The 17,932-nt window shown below is 57.1% G+C and overlaps 1 protein-coding gene across 2 annotated transcripts in view; it reads left to right on the forward strand.

Annotated features, from left to right (window-relative positions):
• Window positions 1–4,309, forward strand: part of UMODL1 (uromodulin like 1) — a 63,600-nt gene extending 59,291 nt beyond the window's left edge. For both annotated transcript variants that reach the window (XM_087861324.1, XM_087861325.1), the window contains one exon: window positions 4,128–4,309. In XM_087861324.1, coding sequence (XP_087717450.1) covers window positions 4,128–4,309 — 182 coding nt within the window. The remainder of the gene's footprint in view (window positions 1–4,127) is intronic.
• Window positions 4,310–17,932: the final 13,623 nt, after the last annotated feature.

The raw sequence follows: 17,932 nt of genomic DNA on the forward strand, positions 1-17,932 counted from the left end.
CATCCCTCCATCCATCCATTCAGCCATTTATCCATACATCCATCCACCTACCCTTCCATCCAGCCATTCCCATTCCTCCATCCACCCATCCATTCATCTGTTTACCTGTCCATCCATCCATCCACCCATCCATCATTCCTTTATCCATCCATCCACCCTCTCATCCATTCATCCATTTATCTGTCTATCCTTGTACCCATCCATCCACCTCCCCATCCATCACTCCTCTATCCATCCATCCATTGATCTAGCATTCCTTCCTCCATCTATCTATCCACCCAGCATCCATCCATCTGTCCATCCACGCACCCACTTAGTCATTATTTCATCCGTCTATGTGACAGGCATACATCTCTACTAAGTGTCCTGCACTCTCCTTTTTCTGTGCAACGTGGGTGACTACATTGTGCCTCATTTCCCTCATCTATAAAATGGGAGCAATAATAATTTCTAGTTTATACAGTGCCTTGTCCATAGAAATTACAGGGTAAGTGTTCGTTGTCACCATTTGTAACCAGCAGAGTACCACAGTAACCACCGTTGCAGAGAACAACAAATACAATACGGTGATAAATCGTCAGGCTCAGAAACAAGGGCTCTAATTATTCATTTTGTTCTTCATTATTTCTCATTGTATTATTAGCTTTTGTTTGCTCCATGACTGTGCCACACAAATATCCAGAAAAAACATTTAGAAACACGGCATCTCCCAATTGGTGGAAACTTTACATTTTAATTGTGTACATGAACAGAAATATTGTTGGAGACTACGGGGGTGAGCTAGACTGGCAGAGAGATCCCTTCAGGACTGCCCCCCTCCCACCCCGTGTCCACACTTTGTTCCCTGTACACCCACATTCTGCCCACACCCCTGATGTGCACCCACACTCTGCACCCCCCACGTGTACCCGCCCTCTGCACCCAACGCGCACCCACGCTCTGTGCCCCCCACGCGCGCCCACGCTCTGCACCCCATGTGTGCCCACATTCTGCACCCCCACGCGTGCCCACGCTCTGCGCCCCCCATGCGCTTCCACGCTCTGCACTCCCCACGTGCGCCCACGCTCTGCACTCCCCACGTGCACCCACGCTTGGGCTCTGCCATCCCCATCGCTCCCACTGCAGGGAAGACTGAGAATACTTAGGGATTTCAGGGCACATGGCCAAGCTCGCAGCTGGTACCTGGACAGGCTGGGCCTCTCAAGGCAGCTCCCGGCTTCTCCTAAACCACCTTGTCTTCCTCTCCTAGGGCTGCACGGGCTTCTTTTCCCCCAGAGCTGCAGCCCTCCCACCACCTGTGTGCATTTTCTGGGGCTTAAAGCAGGAGAAAATACTCTCTCACCGTTCAGGAGACCAGAAGCTCCAGAGCAAGGTGTCAGCAGGACTGGCGCCTGCTACGGCAGCGAGAGAGGGTCTGTTCCAGGCTCTCCCAGCTTCTGCTCTGGCTCGCCTCGGCTTGTACGATCCCATCACTGGGTCTCTGCCTCTGTCCTCACATGGCGTTCTCCCTGTGCCTCTGTGTCCTCATGCAGCCGTCTTCTTATAAGGACGGGGGCATATTGGATCAGGGGCTTCTCCCGCTTCAGCGTGACCTCATCTGAACCTAACTTGTTACATCCGCAATGACCCTGTTTCCAAAGAACATCACAGACTGTGCTACTGGGGGTTAGGACCTCAACGTATCCTTTCGGAGGACACACACAGCACTGTGCATTGGTGATGTGAAGGAAGAATCCATCTGGGCATCGTCCTTGAGTGTGTGCTGCCAGCACAGCTTATATCAGCATCACAATTTTCTGATTTAATTTCTGGAACACTTCCATAGCCATTTGCTTTGCTAGACACCTCATTATTTCTCACCCTCCAGAGTTTCTTTGTACAAAAAGGAAGAGGAAGTTTAGGTGATGTCTGCCAGATGCTCAGAAGTTCCCGCAGGAAGGGTCTGGAGCCATCACTGAGGCCACTCAAGAAGTGAGGAGCCCGGGGGTCCCCAGACAGCAGCTGGGCTGGAACGCACACCTCTGGAACGGGCTGTTTTCCCTGGGGTCGTACCTGGGCTGGGAGGTTCTCTATCACCTTGTTCCCAGGACGTGTGTCCCCTTCACCAAAGCATTGATAGCTTCGTGCCTTTGCAGAACGACTGTGTGTGACCCCAAGTGACCATGGTAACCGTCCTGTGCGTGGGTGCGGGCTGCCTGAGCTATCCTGGTGGAGGACCAGTTTGTTATTAAGAGACTGACGGGTGGTCCAGCTGTGTGACCTGCGTGCAGGGACAGGTGGACACCCCCACCCAGGGCAAGGATCATGTTGCAGGATGTGCTCGCTCTCGGCTCCTCGCTATCTCACGTGGACTGGTAACCATTCTTGGGCCACGGTAACCAGTGGGCAGTGCTGGCTTGGGGGTCCCTCCTGGAGTGGCTCTGGGTCAGTGGGTCCGTTAGGAGCCTCTCGCTGCAGGTACAGAAACCCAGGGGGACAGGCAACAACCAAACCAGCTCCCTCGTCTGTGGAGCCGGCAGGCTGGGGCGGGCTCTAGGCTGCACTGTGGAGCAGGTCTGTCCCCTCTGTCCTGTTCCAGCGCCCTCTGCATGGTCCACCCCACTTGGGCCAGCAAGATGGCCCGCGCCTGAGGCGCCGGAGGGAGGCGGGCCCGTTACAGCATCGCCCCCCCCGCCCCCCACCCCGAGGCTGGATCTAGGGACCAGCCATGTGGTTGTTGGGGAAGCTGGCTGTCCAGAGTCTGGGCGCCTTGGGGGTTGTAGTTGCTCCTGCAACTGTCCCCAGGGGCTTCCGCCCTCTGGACGAGGGGATGACCTGTGTTCCAGGCAGCCAGGAGGGGGTCCCAGTGCTATTGTTGGAGACCACCTTGCTAAGTGTGCACACCTGTGCTGTGCCCTGGGCGACCCGGAGTAGTGGCCACACAAGCAACCACCCAGGAATCAGGATCCGGGTGCCCCTTGTCCCCCAGGTGGACACCCCACGATGCAGGAGGACGGAGGTGAACATGATGCAGCTGCCCTGTCAGTCGGCCACACCTACTCTCCCTGGGCTCCATGGCGCCCCACCTTCCTCATGGGGGTGGGCAGGTCTCTCCCCTGGGGTGTAGGGGGCAGGCCAGAGGGCTGGCTGGTGGCCTTCTTCTTTCTCTGGCCCCGTTTTCTCCTGCAGTGAAATTGAGGGGAAAGTCACACATCATGCAGGGAACCGTCTTGAAATCAACAGTCCAGTGGCATTTCACACATTCCCCATGTTCTACAACCACCAACTATCTCGAGGTTCAAACATTTTCATCTCCCCAAAAGCAGCTCTGCACCAGTTAGGGGTCCCTCCCTGCCCCCTTCCCTCAGAGCCTGACACCAGTGTGCTTTCTGCCTCCAGTTTCGCCCGTTCTGGATAGTTCTATAAGCAGGTTCGTACTACGTGTGGTCCTGGTGACTGTCGTCTGTTACGGCATGAGGTTTCCGAGGTTCCTTCATGTCGTGGCGTGCATCAGGACTCGGTTCCTTTCTGTGGCCTGACAATATGCAGTTGTGTGGATGGACCACACTCTGTTTACCTGTTCCTCCTCTGGTGAACACCGGCGTTGTTTCCAGCTTTGCGCCGTTGTGGGTACTGCTTCTAAGAACGCGGTGTCTGGGCATTCAAGTCCCAATTTCCAACTTTTTTGGGTCTGTGCTCTCCTCTATTGTTATTGGCCCTCTGGGTCCTGGGAAGGCCCACACTTCTCTGTGCTGGGCCCAGCCACGTGTCCACGTGCAGAGCCCAGCTGAGCCCTCCGCCTGCCCTGGTGATTGTCCAGAATGCCGGGCAGGCTGAGCTGTCCTGGCTGGTGCGCTGCTCTCTTGGGGTGGGGACACCTGCTTGGTCACCTTTGGGAACGCACACGCACACAGGCACGTGTGGCGCCTCATGCCACGGTGCTCCCAACCAGTCACATCCAGGTATTATGGCACAAAGGAGCAGACACTCGTGGAGATCTTGCTCCGTGGCTGTTCTGTCCCAAGCCCTCCGTCCCACCTTCACCGCAAGGTCGGAGTGCTGGGGCCACAGGCGGTACCAGGCCCTCGGAGATGCGTCCTTCCTGGTTTGGGCAGACCTCCCACCTGCGCCTGTCTCGTTCCCTGCAGGTGAGCGTCCAGGTGTGGAGCCAGGCCTGGGAGCTGGCTACCTCGTCCTCATCGTGGTGGCTGCCTTTGCCTTGGTGGCAGGAGCAGGGGCCCTCATCCTCGTGCACTACCAGAGAATGACTGGCAAATACAACTGCAGAGCCCAGTCGGATGACTTCAGCTACCAGGTGTTCTATGAGTAGGAGGCCTGGCCGGCCTGGAGGTGGGTGAGGAGCAGGACGCCCCCCAGGCACGCATCCTACCCTCGCCACTGGTGGGGACTGTACAACGTGTCCGGTGGCTTTGGGAGAGGGCAGGTGGCGGCTGTCAGGTTTCGAGCCCCGCAGTGGAAAGCCACGGGGACAGTCGCGGGAGGGGAAGTGGACCATCGGTTGTTAGGGACCAGGTTCCATCGATTTGCACAAGCGCTGACTCCACGGGGCCCGAGGCAGCACAGTGGGATGAGACAGGCCACGGGTGCCCCTCAGCTCCCACTCTGCCCCCCACATGGGCGGCCCCGGGTGAGGCCCTGAGCCCCTCGTGTCTTGGTTTCTTCGTTTTCCCTCGTTTGTAAAAGGGCCGCGTGACGGCAGTACCAGCTGCACGATGCCGTCTGGCTCCTCGAGTACCGAGTGAGTCCCTGCGATCATTCTCTGTGCTGTGTCCCTGCGGCCTTGCCCTGGCCGCGCACCGTCCCTCGTGTCCTGGATGTTGTGCTGGGCACACGGCGTCTGTGCGCGGCTCTGACCGGCATCCGTGATTTTAAATACTCGAGCCCCCGAGTGTGAAGACGCTCTTCTGAGCTGCGGCAGGGCGTGCGGGCTCCTTCCTGGGCCCGAGTGCCGCTGAGCACAGACGGTGCCGCACGTTGTGGAGTATTGTTAGTACACGCCTTTAGTGGGGGACCAGGACTGTTGTTTCTGTCCAGGTTTTGAGATTTTTAAAAAAGAAGAAAAGAAAAGATTACAGGCTGCCTTTGGGCACCTGTCTGTGACTGCTGTCTGAAAGCGCTGTCAGAGTCCATGTGGTTACGGAGGCGACAGCAGCCCAAGATTGGCTCTGGGCCCTGGGGCTGCACCAAAGTGTCCTGGACACCACCCTGCACCTGCGCCCCCTCACCTGAGCCCCCTCACCTGTGCTTCCTCACCTGTGCCCCTTACCTGCACCCCCTCACCTGAGCCCCCTCACCTCCTCATCTGCACCCCCTCACCCAAGCCCCCTCACATGTGTTTCCTCATTTGCACTCTCTCACCTGTCCCCCCGCCCCCCTCCCTTGCACCCTCTCCCCACGTGCTCTTTGGCCCCTCTGGCCTGCCCCCTCACCTGGCAAGAGTCAAGGGCTCAGGAGGTGGAACTGAACACGGATTTCGGTGTTCTTATCTGACATTGTTGGCAGGGACGGGCTTACTTCTGTCTTGCTCTCTCCCCACACTCACAAAACCTAGCATGGGAGAAGAAGCACTCCGTAGGAATTTCCGGTGAGAGAATGGCAACCCCTGCCCCCAGCAGCACAGACTTGCCCAGGGCCACATCGAGTCACCCGTGCTAGGGGACATTCCGCAGGGAATCCCCCCACCCCCGGCCTCAGTCCTGCCCCCACACTGGCCTCCCTACCGGGCACGGAGGGCGCTGCCTGGCACATGGGGTGGCCATGCCCACCCTTCCTCGGCAGACCCCCACTGGCTGGCCGCAGGGTTGCACGTGGCCGGAGGGCTGATTTCCTCCTCTGTCCTTTGGTGCGGTGCTTGGTGCCCAGCTCCTCCCAGCAGTGATGGCTTTCCCCCCAATTCGGCTGGGCTTCCTATCTGCGTAGTCCCCAGACTTGAGGGGCTGCCTCCCCACGCCCTACGTAACCCTGTTGTCTTACTAGGGTTCTTTCTCTCCCCTCTCAGGCGGGCTCTAGGGGATGGAACCTGTTTCCTACCGATAATATTAACAAACACCCAGGAGTGCTGAGCACACAGGTGCGCCAGCGCCCTTCCTAAGCACCATACAGGAGTTAGCTCACCCGCTGTGCACGAGTTAGCTCGCCCACTGTGCACGAGTTAGCTCGCCCGCTGTGCACAAGTTAGTTCATCCTGGTTCCCACAACTGCATGAGGTTGTGTTATTACCACTTTTACAGATGAGTGCCCTGGGAATGTAGCTAGGAGGGGACAGGCTGGGATTCAGGTCTGGGGTCCATTCTCTTAGCTGCTGAGCTGCAGTGCCTTAGACTAGACATGACCAGCCAGCCCTCCTTAGACGAGCGTGGGCATAACTGGCAGGCATTTAGAAGGAGGCTCCTGGGCTCTTCCTTTCATTGGAGACCTGGAGAAGTTGTATTTTAGCAATTTTCTAAGAAACCCACAATTCTCTCGGTGGGGCACAGGCACCCAGCAGTGCAGGGAGCAGCTGTTGTGGTCAGAAGGATAGAACCTCCTGGAGCCTGGGACCCTGAAGTCCCTGGGGAGGCAGTGCTGCTCCCACTGGTCAGGGCTGTCTGCCACTCTAAGGGCCCCAGACAGGTGGGTGACTGGCAGTAAGTTTCGGTTCAACTTTACAGTCTATAAATAAGACTGCCTAGCAAGGTGCCTTCTAGTCCTTGGTTTGGGGACCACAAAGTCTGAGTCAAGGAGGCCCTCCAACTTACTGACCTGTTGCATCCTTTCGCCCACCAGGGGACACTGTCATGTAGACATGCCCCTGTCTCAGTGTCATGCCCTAGCCAAGGCTGCCTTTCCCACATTCAGCTCTTCATTCTCTTGAGAGAACAGAACTTCGAAACAACCCGGCAAAGTGTGGTCAATATGGGTCCCATCCTTGAAGTCAGGAAATTGGGCCCAGAGAGCTCAGGCGAATCCTCTGAGGCACACAGCAGAGACCAGATTAGCACGCTTCTCCAAAGGGCGATGTCCCTGTCCGGGTGACTTCGTCTCCGTTGAAGAAGGTCCAGGAGCTGGTTCTGCGGACAGTGGAGGGATCATGTCTCAGACCCTCTGCTCCCGGGACGCCTGATAGCTTATGTGCGCCTTGTCTAGGTTCTTAGAACCATTACAGTTCAGCTGGGAAAGGCTCGACCAGGGCCAGCCCTGGAGGCCAGTCACCGCCCTGGATAGAGTGACAAGGGAATTTCAGTGAATTTTACTAAATACTTATAACACGAATCTCAACGACGATGCCAACGCTTGTCCCGCTGAATTTCAAAGGAAAGGTGGTATGTTGGTGCTGAGATCACTCTGGATGTTCCCCCTCCTTAAAATGAAAACATCGGAGGGAAAATTGGCCTCTCCTCCTTATTTTCTCCCGTGGCTTCCATTTCCAAAATAAAAACCATCTGTAACTGGTTCTCAAGTTCCTGCAAAAATCTGCTCTTTGAAAAACATGAAACCCTCCCCACCAGGTGGGCCCTTGGCGCAGCCGCATTCCCTGTGAGCCCTGTGTGTCGGCGTGTTCTCTGCGGGTAGGTATTAAGGCACAAAGGCCCTGAGGCTGTGGCTGTCTGGCTTAGTCACGGGATGCCAGTCCGCAGCCACCATGGTGCCTGTTCCTCTGTGCCTTCTGGGAGCCACCGCCCTTTTATTTGGGCACAATCTCTCACTGTCCAGTAAGCGTTGAAGTCCTGTCCTTGGGGTGAGGGGACCCCTTCACTACCCATGCTCTGGGAATATTCCTGCGTGAACCTCTCCTTCCTGCATGCACACTGACCCTGGTGACCTCCTTCTCCATGCAGGTAGCTGGGAATCAGCCTTGGTTTGGAATCCATCAAGCATCAACAGAAGCCTGCTCTGTCCCACATCCAGAGCTTGGATGAGTCCCAGAGGTGGTGAAAACACAGCCTCTGACTGATCCAGGAGACCCATCATCCATATAGGTCCCAGAGAAGCAATGCCCACCAGGTGGGTGAGAGGAGCTGTTGGAGAGGGAGGCAGGGTGAGGGGGATGCCCAGAGCCTCAGGCATGGAGATATTCAAACCAAGCACAAATGCAGCCCTGCCATCATACAGATCACCTCAACAGCCCTGGAGCTCCCAGACTCTTTACCATCCTAATTAGTCCAAATGGCCCTTTCTCGTTTTGCTCACCACTGACATCTGTTACCTGCCATCCATCCATCCATCCATGCATCCATCCATCCATCCATCCATCCACCCATTCATCCATCCAAACACCCATCCATCCTTCCATCCATCCATCCTTCCATCCATCCTCCACTCACCCATCGAGCCACCCATCCTTCCATCTACCCATCTAACCATCCATCCATTCATCCATCCATCCATCCTCCCACCCACCCATCCAAACACTATCCTTCCTTCCTTCCTTCCTTCCTTCCATCCATCCATCCATCTATCCGCCCACCCATCCTTCCATCCACTCACCCACCCACCGCACCCATCCATCCACCTTTCCATTCATTCATACATTCATCCAACGCTGTCAAATACATAATATTTCACATTTGCAAAGATATTTGACAGTTCCCATGAAGTTTTTTTAACAATAGGTCAGTCGTAAATATACTGCAAATGTTATTTCTAGCGGGCACATATTCTCTTGAAGTTTTCTCCTGCATTACCAGTATATTGTTTTTATTTACACAACAGTGACTCAAAAGATACTCTATTAGGGGTGCCTGGGTGGCACAGTGGTTAAGCGTCTGCCTTCGGCTCAGGGTGTGATCCTGGCGTTATGGGATCGAGCCCCACATCAGGCTCTTCCGCTATGAGCCTGCTTCTTCCTCTCCCACTCCCCCTGCTTGTGTTCCCTCTCTCGCTGGCTGTCTCTATCTCTGTCGAATAAATAAATAAAATCTTTGAAAAAAAAAAGATACTCTATTAATATAAAGATCTCTATAAGTAGAAATAACATTATACACACACGCACTCACTATTTTATATTTTTCCAAGAATGAGGTACTATTTACCCATTACCCAGTGGGAAACCAGAGAAGACATGACCAAGTCATTCACATAAGGTCACAGATGAATTAATAAGGAGGTGGGTGTAGAATCTAAATTTTTATTTAGGATGTTTTCCATGACACCATACTGACAACGCTTTTTACTTCACTTAAAACAAATGGAATTGTATCTGATAGCAAGTACCTGAAAGTATAGGGTTTTCCTTGCTGAACTTAGAATTCTAACATGGTCATAGTTTTCATTCATGAGATTGATTTTGTTGAACGTAATTCACTGCTATTAATACGGAGCAGTCGGAGGGTATGACTGTTCTGATTTAGTGGACATTCTCAGAGGCAGTACAGAATTACAGCGTAGTGTGTGTGGCTGGACTGATTCTGAGCAAGGAGAACGCATCGCACGGGACGTTGACGCACGGCTGTGCTGGCTGCTCTGTTCGGTTCCATCCCGGCCCGTGTACCTGGCGTCCACCGAGGGCGGGGTGCCGCGCTGGGCGGTCCAGGAACGCCACGAATGTGTGTCTGCCTCTTCAGCTGCAGCCATGTGTTCTGATAATTGGCTCAGTACCTGTCACTTGCCTTTCTAGAAAAGAGGCAATAAATGTTCAGTAAATCCGGGTTTCAAGACCCATGATTCTGCGGGTCCCACGTGATTGTTCTCACTTTACAACTGCAGAGCTGGGGCTGTCCTGCAAGGCTCCCGCAGCGGGACAGCGAGTAAGTGGGGCCGCTGGAGTGAGGCCCGAGCCTGTCGGTTGTACGGTCCCTGCTCCCGCTAGGCTGCTGCCGCGGCGGTGATGGGACCGGGAGCACGACCATGAACCTTCTTCCCTTGCTCATCTGATTGTTGCAACAACCCCATGAGGTGGAAGTCACTGATCCCATTTTACAGATCAACAAACTGAGGCTAAAATTTTAAGTTACTGCTCTAAGCAGCTGTCAGTGGAAACCCAGGCCTTGTCCCTCCCAGGTCAGGCTCTTCCAGAGAAGCCCTGGTTAGTTCACTGGTGAAGAATGGGAGCCTTCCAGGACCCTAGAACTCAGAGGCCCTCTGAGCTGTGGAGAGACCACCTGGGAGCTCAGCAGGGTCAGGGGCTCCGATTGGCTGAGGTTCTGGATCCCTAGCAGTTCCCACACAGACACTGCTGACAGCCCCAAGTCCTTCCTGGCCCAGGATTTCGGGCTGATTCCCGCTGTGCCGGAGGGTTAGGGGGCAGTAGGCGAGAGTCCCCCGCCGCTCCCTGTGCACCCTGTACCCGGGCTGCACTGCCTCATAGCTGCCACTAGATGGCGCTGCAGACCAGGGCGGGAGGTCCTTTTGTTTCCTAGCAACCACCCTGTTTCTCCGGTTCGTTCTTTTCTGCTCCATTTGAGCCTTTTGCCCGCAATCGAAGGGAATCTGTAATTGTTCTGCAGGGCTTAGGGGTCCTAGGACACGAGCCTGCTGGGGTGGGGCCCAGGGGTCCTGGAAACAGTTCAGGAAATGCCGTCAGTCTTCTAGGGTGTGTGAGCGGTGCGTTACTCCCATGTGCTGACCTGGCATCTGTGTGGGCAAGGCCCAAGTGGACCCTGTCTCCCACCAGGGCTGCCCAAGTGAGGGAGACGCCTCCTCCCCCTCCCTCTCCGTGTCTGGGAGGGAAAGGGCAGCCTCACCAGGAGACCGTCTCTACGTGCCGCAGAAACCCCTGGGAATGAGCCGGCGAGGCGTCTGGCTTCCCTACACGGGGACCCAGGGGGACCACAGTGCCAGCTTGCAGCAGGCTCTCGGGGCTCCAGCAAAGTGGGAGATCTGGCCAGCTGGAGAACAGGGTTTGCACCACAGAGGAGAAGCATTTCTGGCCTGAATAGAGCTTGGGCATCTTTCCGGGTCCCTGTGCCCCAGAGGTTATGGTCAGGCAGGGCTGGGGACATGTCGGGCGTGGAGGGGAGCGAGGGTGGCCCCAGGCTGGCCCCACAACTCCGGACACTGAGTCTTGGCTAGGTGGGGAAGGGTCATTCCCAACACCAGGGACTGGAGATTCTCACTATCCCAGACCCCGGACACCAAAGTGATTCTGATGGAAAGAAATTGATGGTAAGGACTTGGCTGGGGGTTCCTGAGAGTTTGTACCCCGCAAGGTGGCACGGAATTGTGGGAGTCAGGGTGGCGTTGCGATTGCGGGCACCGGCTCTCCCACGTGGGCATGTCACCTAGTTACTCTGAGCCTCAGGTTCTTCACCTGTGAAGTGGGGATGGCGCTCGCATTGGTCAGGGAGCTTTGGGCTACAAAGTAGTGGAAACATCCTCTCCGACAGGCTTTAACGATAAAGACGATTCATGGCCTGTTGCAAATTAAAAGTCCAGGGCAGAGTGGGCTTCAGGTGAGGCTCACTCTTGCAGCTCCCAAGGACCCAGGTTTGCTCCATCAGTTTTGCTCTCCTTGCGTGGTCTCAGCTTCAACTCTCAGTTCTCTCTCAGTCCCCCAGTAACTAGGGGAAGTAATGAGGACTAGGCGCTCCTTCACCCTGTGCGGCCAGAGAAAGACACTGTCTCTCCCAACCACTGATCGAAGGAATTATGTCTTGGTTGAAGCATCCCGGGGCACGTCAGGGGGGCCGGCATCCTGCCAGCCAGAGGTGCGCGGAAACCGCCGCGCACGGGAGAGAGCCGGGCTCCACATTCTGACCTGCACCGCTAGCATTCTGAACGCAGTTGTAAGGCCGTTGGCCTCTCTGCCTCACTGTGGGGCTGGCCTGTCTCCAGGCTCTGTGGGCTCCTCTCCCAGCGGGCTTCTGGGCAGAGGGGAGGGTAACACAGTCTTGTCAGGTGACTTGTCGGGACTGCTCTTCATGGGCAGACGATGCCTTCTTACTGGATCGTTCGCACAGGAAGGGCTCCCATCTCCTCCTGGAAGCCCTCCCAGGGATGAAGGCAACCGGACAGGGCTCGAGGGGCTCTGGGCGATGCCGACCCCTTCAGAAATTTCCCCGAAAGGCCCTGATGACCGGGGGTGGACACACATGGCCCGTTTCTTGTTGCCACTGACTTGGAGGGCCAGTGTCGGCACCCTGAAACTGTAGGAAGAGAACAGAGGCCCCAAGATATTAGTGGCCTGTGCCCAATCTAGCAGCAGGTGCTGGAGCTGGGCCAGACTTCCCAGAGGGCGGACAGCAACACGCGAGTCCCACACGTGCTCCTGGGCGCTCCGAACTGGGGAGGAGGGTTTATGTCCCCGTAGGTGAGAGGAAGCCTGGCTCCCCACGGCCACACCGGTGGTTTGTGGCGGGACCTCTTAGCTGCTTGAGTATAATGCGCCAGGGCCTCCCCCAGCCCGGCCACGCCGTACCCTTGATCTTCCCTCTCCGTCTTCACCACTCAGGGCCGCAGAGGGGAATATTTGAGACGACACGGGGTGAGCTCGATGCCGGCCCCCCAGGTGGGGTGGGGTGAACATGAGCCCCACGCCTGCCCTTGCTTCAGAGCCCTCCTCCCTCAGGTGGATCTGGGCAGAGTGGGGGGCTTCACTCGGCATGACCTTCAGGGGCTGGGACTGTGGGGCAGGACCCTCAAAACAGCAATCCCTGGTCTGTCTGAGCAGCTGTTGGAAGCCCCGGGACATCGTCTTCCCAGGCCCCCTCGTCACGTCACCTGGCCACAGTGGGGAGCCCTGGTCAGGGAGGTGGTGGCCCGTGGAGGAAGCCGGCCATGGAGGCCTGGTGGCAGGTGAAGGGGGCACCTCGCTGCTCACACCATGCAGGAAGCTGCATCGCTGTGGCCCGTATGGCCTCACACCCCTGTGGACTGGCCAGCTCATCGTCCCTGACCTCCTCTTTGCCCGAGGCAGGCTCCCCTCACGCACCTCCCCCACTTGACCAGGGCCACAGTGACCTGCTGTCCCCCAGTAAGGTCCCCCACCCGCAGCCCATGCTGAGACGAACATAAGCCGGCCTCTCCGGGGTCCTGGGTGCTCAGGACAGGACGGCAGACTCAGCAGCACACTTTCTCCTTCCCAGCAAGGCTGGTGTGATTCTTCCCCCTCTCAAGGGCAGACAGGACCCCCCACCCTGCAGTAGCCTTCTCAGCAGCCTGTCCGTTCACAGAGGCTGTTGACTGGTAAGCTGGTCCTTCTGTGTCCCCCTCGGGGCAGTAGGACCCCGACTCTCTCGGCATCCCCAGCGGCTGGGGTGACCCAGGTTTTCAGGTTCACACAGAGCTCCCCCCTCTCTCCACTCCCAGAAGGAGGCAACGCTGCAGGGGCCTCTCCGCTGGGCGCCTCCCTCCCCTGCAGCCAGGGGCACAGGAACAACATGGGGGCGGGGAGGAGGCTCGAGATCAAGGTTGCTGTTCCGGGGCGTGTCCACTGTCCTGCTCTGGCTCCTGCTTCTTGGCCCTCAGCTCCCAGGGCTTCCCAGCTCTGCGCCCGCCTGCTGCTGACCAGTGCCCATCAGGGGGTTACTCCGCCCTGGGGAAAGGAGGGTCGGGGAGACCGAGACCCAGTCCGTCATTCCCCTCCACACCCATCCTGGCTCTGTGGTGGGAATGTTGAAAGGCAAATCCCTTTCTCCCATAAAGGGCAGGAATCCTCTTAATCCTGTTTCAATAGAAGCTCCAGTCAGGGACATTTTTCGGGGGCGGAGGATGTGCCAGGGCTCGCTAAGACCATCTTTAGGTTCAGTGATCTTCTAGAAAGATAGGGCACCGAGGTTTCGTTTATTATAACGAAAGGATGCAGATGGAAATGAGCAAAGGAGGTGCCCAGGGAGGAGTCCTGGAGAGACCAGAGCAGGGCATCACCCCAAACCCAGGCAGAGTTGGACCACGGGGGTGGGGGGGTCTAGGTGGGGGGCTCCGTGCCCCAGCTGTGGAAAACCACCGGCGCTGGCCGGCAGGTTGGGAAGAGCTTCCCTCGATCCTTCTGGCTGTCTTGTAGTTCACACATCTCTCCAAGTGTTTATAAATACTCTCTTTGGAGTAGCAGAATTTGCTGCTGGCTCAGCAAAATAAACACGTTGGTAACCATGGTGATCTGAGTATTTTCGTTCTGGGTTCTGGGCAGAAAGGACTTCAGGCAGATGCGGGGTTTAATCCGTTTATCCAGGGGTTTGATTCAAGGCAGCATTGACCTGATTGAAAAACTTCGGTCTCTGGGGACCAGTATTTCTCATCTTCCTGCAGGTGTCTGTCCCCATTTCGCAGCCTTTGGAGCCCGTCAGGGCTGCTGGAGCCCAAGCCTGGCTCCTGAGGCCCCGTGCAGCGCCCTGGGCTTGTGGGCTTTCCCACTCCTGGGGTGCAGGGCCGGGGTCCTGCAAATGGTGCTCCGGGTTCCCGCCCCGTGGCCCAGACCCACCAAAGGTTGTATTTCTTTCTCACGAAGCTGGTACCAAGAAGCATAAGTATTGCAAAGTTCATCAGCAAACTCCAGTTTTATCTGTGAATTTTGTGATTAAAAGATGGGGGTGGGGGCAGGGAACAACCACAAAACCCCAAGGAACTAAAAGTGAGACAAAACATCATTAGCTTGCAGAATTTTCAGTGGGAAATTACCCCCAAGTCACTGACAGCGCACATCTCAAGTTTGGAGCTGTGTTTACAACTACCGGTAGAAGTTATGACTAGATCCTGCCCATGTGGCATCCGCGTGAGTTCGGGTAAGAGACCCCCGCACAGCAAAGCACCCATGGAGCCATTCCGAGTGTGGGGCCATGTCTGCATTCAGATGCCAGGAAAAACGATGCAAGGTTGAGTCTCCTACACCCTGTAATGGGAGATGGGGGGAGTGCAGAGAAGCCGTGGGGCAGGCAGTGGGACCGAGGCTGGGAGGAGCCTCCCCTTCCCCAGGTGTCCAGAGGCCTCCATCCTCCATCCTCCATCCTTGGAGGAGAGGCGGCCCCGCACACGGCCAGTGGCTGGTCCCTGGCTTCTGGTCCCTGAATGTGCACACTGTGGCTGGGGCCTCAGCTGTGGTTGGTAGTATTGGCAATGTTTTGAGAAATATTTAGACAACCCAGAAAAGACCCTGTGCTTCCTTCCTGTGGTTCTTCCCTCCTCACTCACTGGAGTCCAGAACGTTCTGTGGCCTCTAATGAACAAATGAGGCAGAGACGAGAGGCTGGGTGTCTGGAGGCTGGACACACTGGGGCTGAGCCCGAGAAGGCCAGCCTGCTGGGTGCTCCGACTGGTCAGCGACCTTTGCTGGTCACTGGGGGCTCGGATGAGGTCAGGCCTGAGCTGGAAGGGCCTGGAGGAAGGCCCCAGGGCACTGGTGCACCTTCCGCGGTGAAGTGAGCTCACAGGCTCTGTGGAGAGTGTGACCTTGAACCTCAGTGCCCAGCAGGGAGCGCGGCCGCACGGCAGGGCCTAGGTGGGCAGGTGGCAGGAAGACTTCGCCGGGGCTGGCGTCTGGGGCAGGCACACAGGCTGCAGGTGAGCCAGGGCCCCTTTCTCTCATGCCTGTTCCTACAAGCTTCAGCTTACCCTCCCTCTTACGATAGGCCGGGCAGCCGATAGGCCCCTGCTTGGCCAGACCCTCCCTGCCCTTCTGACCCGAGAGCCGGCGAGCGCCCAGCCTTGCTCCCTCCACAGCCCACATGCACGCAGGGCCGTCTGCAAAACTAGGTCTCCCCCGCTGCCCGTAGTTCTGATCCCATGACCGGTGTCGCCGTCTTCTCCGTGGCAGGGCCACAAGGAGGCTGTCTCTCCTCCCTGGCACCAACTTCTATACCCTCCGCACGGCTGAAGAAATGAGCAGCCTCGGGTGTCCCTGTGATTCTGGGGGCCTTGGGCACTGTGCATGGGTTCCCGTGAGTGCTGCCCAGTCCTTGGCCACCAGGGCCTGACTTCCCACGGGAGCCACACAGGTGGTCTCCACACTAGGGCTTCACCCCCTCCCTGGGCCTCACCCTCCCCTGGGCCCTGTCCTCAGCCCCTCACTCCCGGGGTCTTGGGTTTGTCATCCCCTTGCCCCGTGGGCCCGATCTGGGGAAGCTGAGGGGACAGGCAGAGGAGCAGCTGGAGACACCAGGCCAGGGCCGGAGGAGGACAGCTGGGGGCCCCCGGCAGAAAGGGGAGCCTGGCACCCCACTGGCACTCCCATTATGTCCCCAGGCAAGTCCATCGTGTGGATTTTTCCAGACTTTGAGGCCAACACCCTTGAATCTGGAAGGGCTCGGGAACCTCCGGCTAGTCCGGGATGAGACTGGGGGACAAAGTCTGCCGAGACCTGGGGTGTGGGGGGAACCTCTGTGACAGGAAGCAGTCCTGTGTGACCTGTACTGCTCCTTCTCTCAGCGGCTGCTTTGGTAAAAATGCCGTCGGCTCGTCCATGTCCCGGCCCCGACGGCACGTGCCGCCTCCCAGCACCTGCTCTCAGGTGAGACACAGCAGGCTGGAGGCGGGAGGTTGGCTGGAAACCTGAGCCACGCGCTCCAAAGACGGGGGGCAGGGGCCCGCTCCCCCAGCCCAGCTGTGCCTGAGAAAAGAGGCATTTTCTGCTTTGCTGATCTGTCTGAAGGACACAAGGCCCAAAGATGGCTCTCTCCCAAGTCAGTAAAGGACAAAGGCAAACAAAAACAGCACTGGCCTCGCTGGCCCAGGGCCACGCTGCGGTCGGTCGGCAATTCGGCATTTTCTGCAGCTGCATCTGTTGGGAAACAATGCACAGCGGCCCTTGTCCTGAGGACGTGGGTTCACTTTCCACCACGGCTGCTTCTGGGAAAAGAGAACCCAGTCCTCCCGGAGAAGCTGGGTTCGTAAAGACTCAGCCCTCCTCTGCTTCCCGCTGCGGCCACGATCAGAGGCGATCGCGCGGGGCGGCACCGGCGTAAGCCCTTCACGTTCATAATCCTAATCAATCCTCCTAAACACCTGGTAAGATCAAAGCTGCTGCCCTCCTTCGTCTTGAGTGAAGCTCCATGACTGCCCGGGGCTCCCCGCTGGCCCCCCACGGCGTCTCACTGTGGTCCAAGAAGGGGGCGGGGAGAACCACGCAGGTGTACGCACTGGTCTCCTGTGGCAGCTGGAACAAGTTTCCACAAACTGTGGTTTAAAACCACACGAACGGATCGCCTCATGCTTCTGGAGGCTGGAAGTCTGATTCAAGTCTCACGGGGCTGAGCTGAGGTGTCGGCAGGGCTGGCTGCTCCGGAGACTCGGGGGGGAGACGTCCAGCTTCCGGGGGCCACCCTGCTTCCCGGCTCGTGGCCCTTCCTCCACCTCTGAGCAGATCGGCAGGGCCGTCTCTGTGCCCGCGTCACTCTGAGCGCCTCCCCTGCCTCCCTCTGCCACACTGAAGGATCCTCATGACTCCTTTGGGCCCCCCTGGAAAATCCCAAATAATCTCCCTATTTTGAGGCCAGCTGGTCAACAGCTTCAGTTCCATCTGTTACCTTAATCCCTTTGCCGTGTAAGATAATACGTTTGCTCATGGGGCCCGGGGTTGGGACCTGGAAATGCATTCAGCTGGGGCTGGCGCGTTCACGTCCGCCCCTCCGTGGCCGCCTTCCCCACGTACCTTGGCGTGGCCGCTGAGGTCCACCTCTCCCTGCGGGGTGGGCTGGCGCTGGCTCATACTGGCTTTGGGAGCCCAGGGTTAGCTGGTATTAATAAATCCCATCAACGTACAATTAAATAGACGAGAACGAAGATAACAAATGCTCCAAACTCATCACTCTGTAATTATTTTATTACAAGTTCCCGTCACCTGTGTTCTGTGGTTCTTGGTGTCTGTTGGACCCAAATGGCAGAAATTCTGAAGCTTTCCCCACCGCGCGTCTTGTCCCAGTGCTGCATCCAGTGATGTCGTGGTGGCGGCTTGCGATTGGCCACGACTCACAGGGACAGCAGGGACACGAGAAAACACTACACATCAGGGCTGGACGGACACTTTCGTTGACTATTTAGTCTTAGTGATGGAGAAATTATTAATAATGCAGATTAACTTGTCTAT

This window comes from Ursus americanus, chromosome 4 (genome assembly GCF_024610735.1).
Source record: "Ursus americanus isolate L20-20 chromosome 4, mUrsAme1.1.p, whole genome shotgun sequence".
In the NCBI taxonomy this organism is placed as follows: Eukaryota; Metazoa; Chordata; class Mammalia; order Carnivora; family Ursidae; genus Ursus; species Ursus americanus.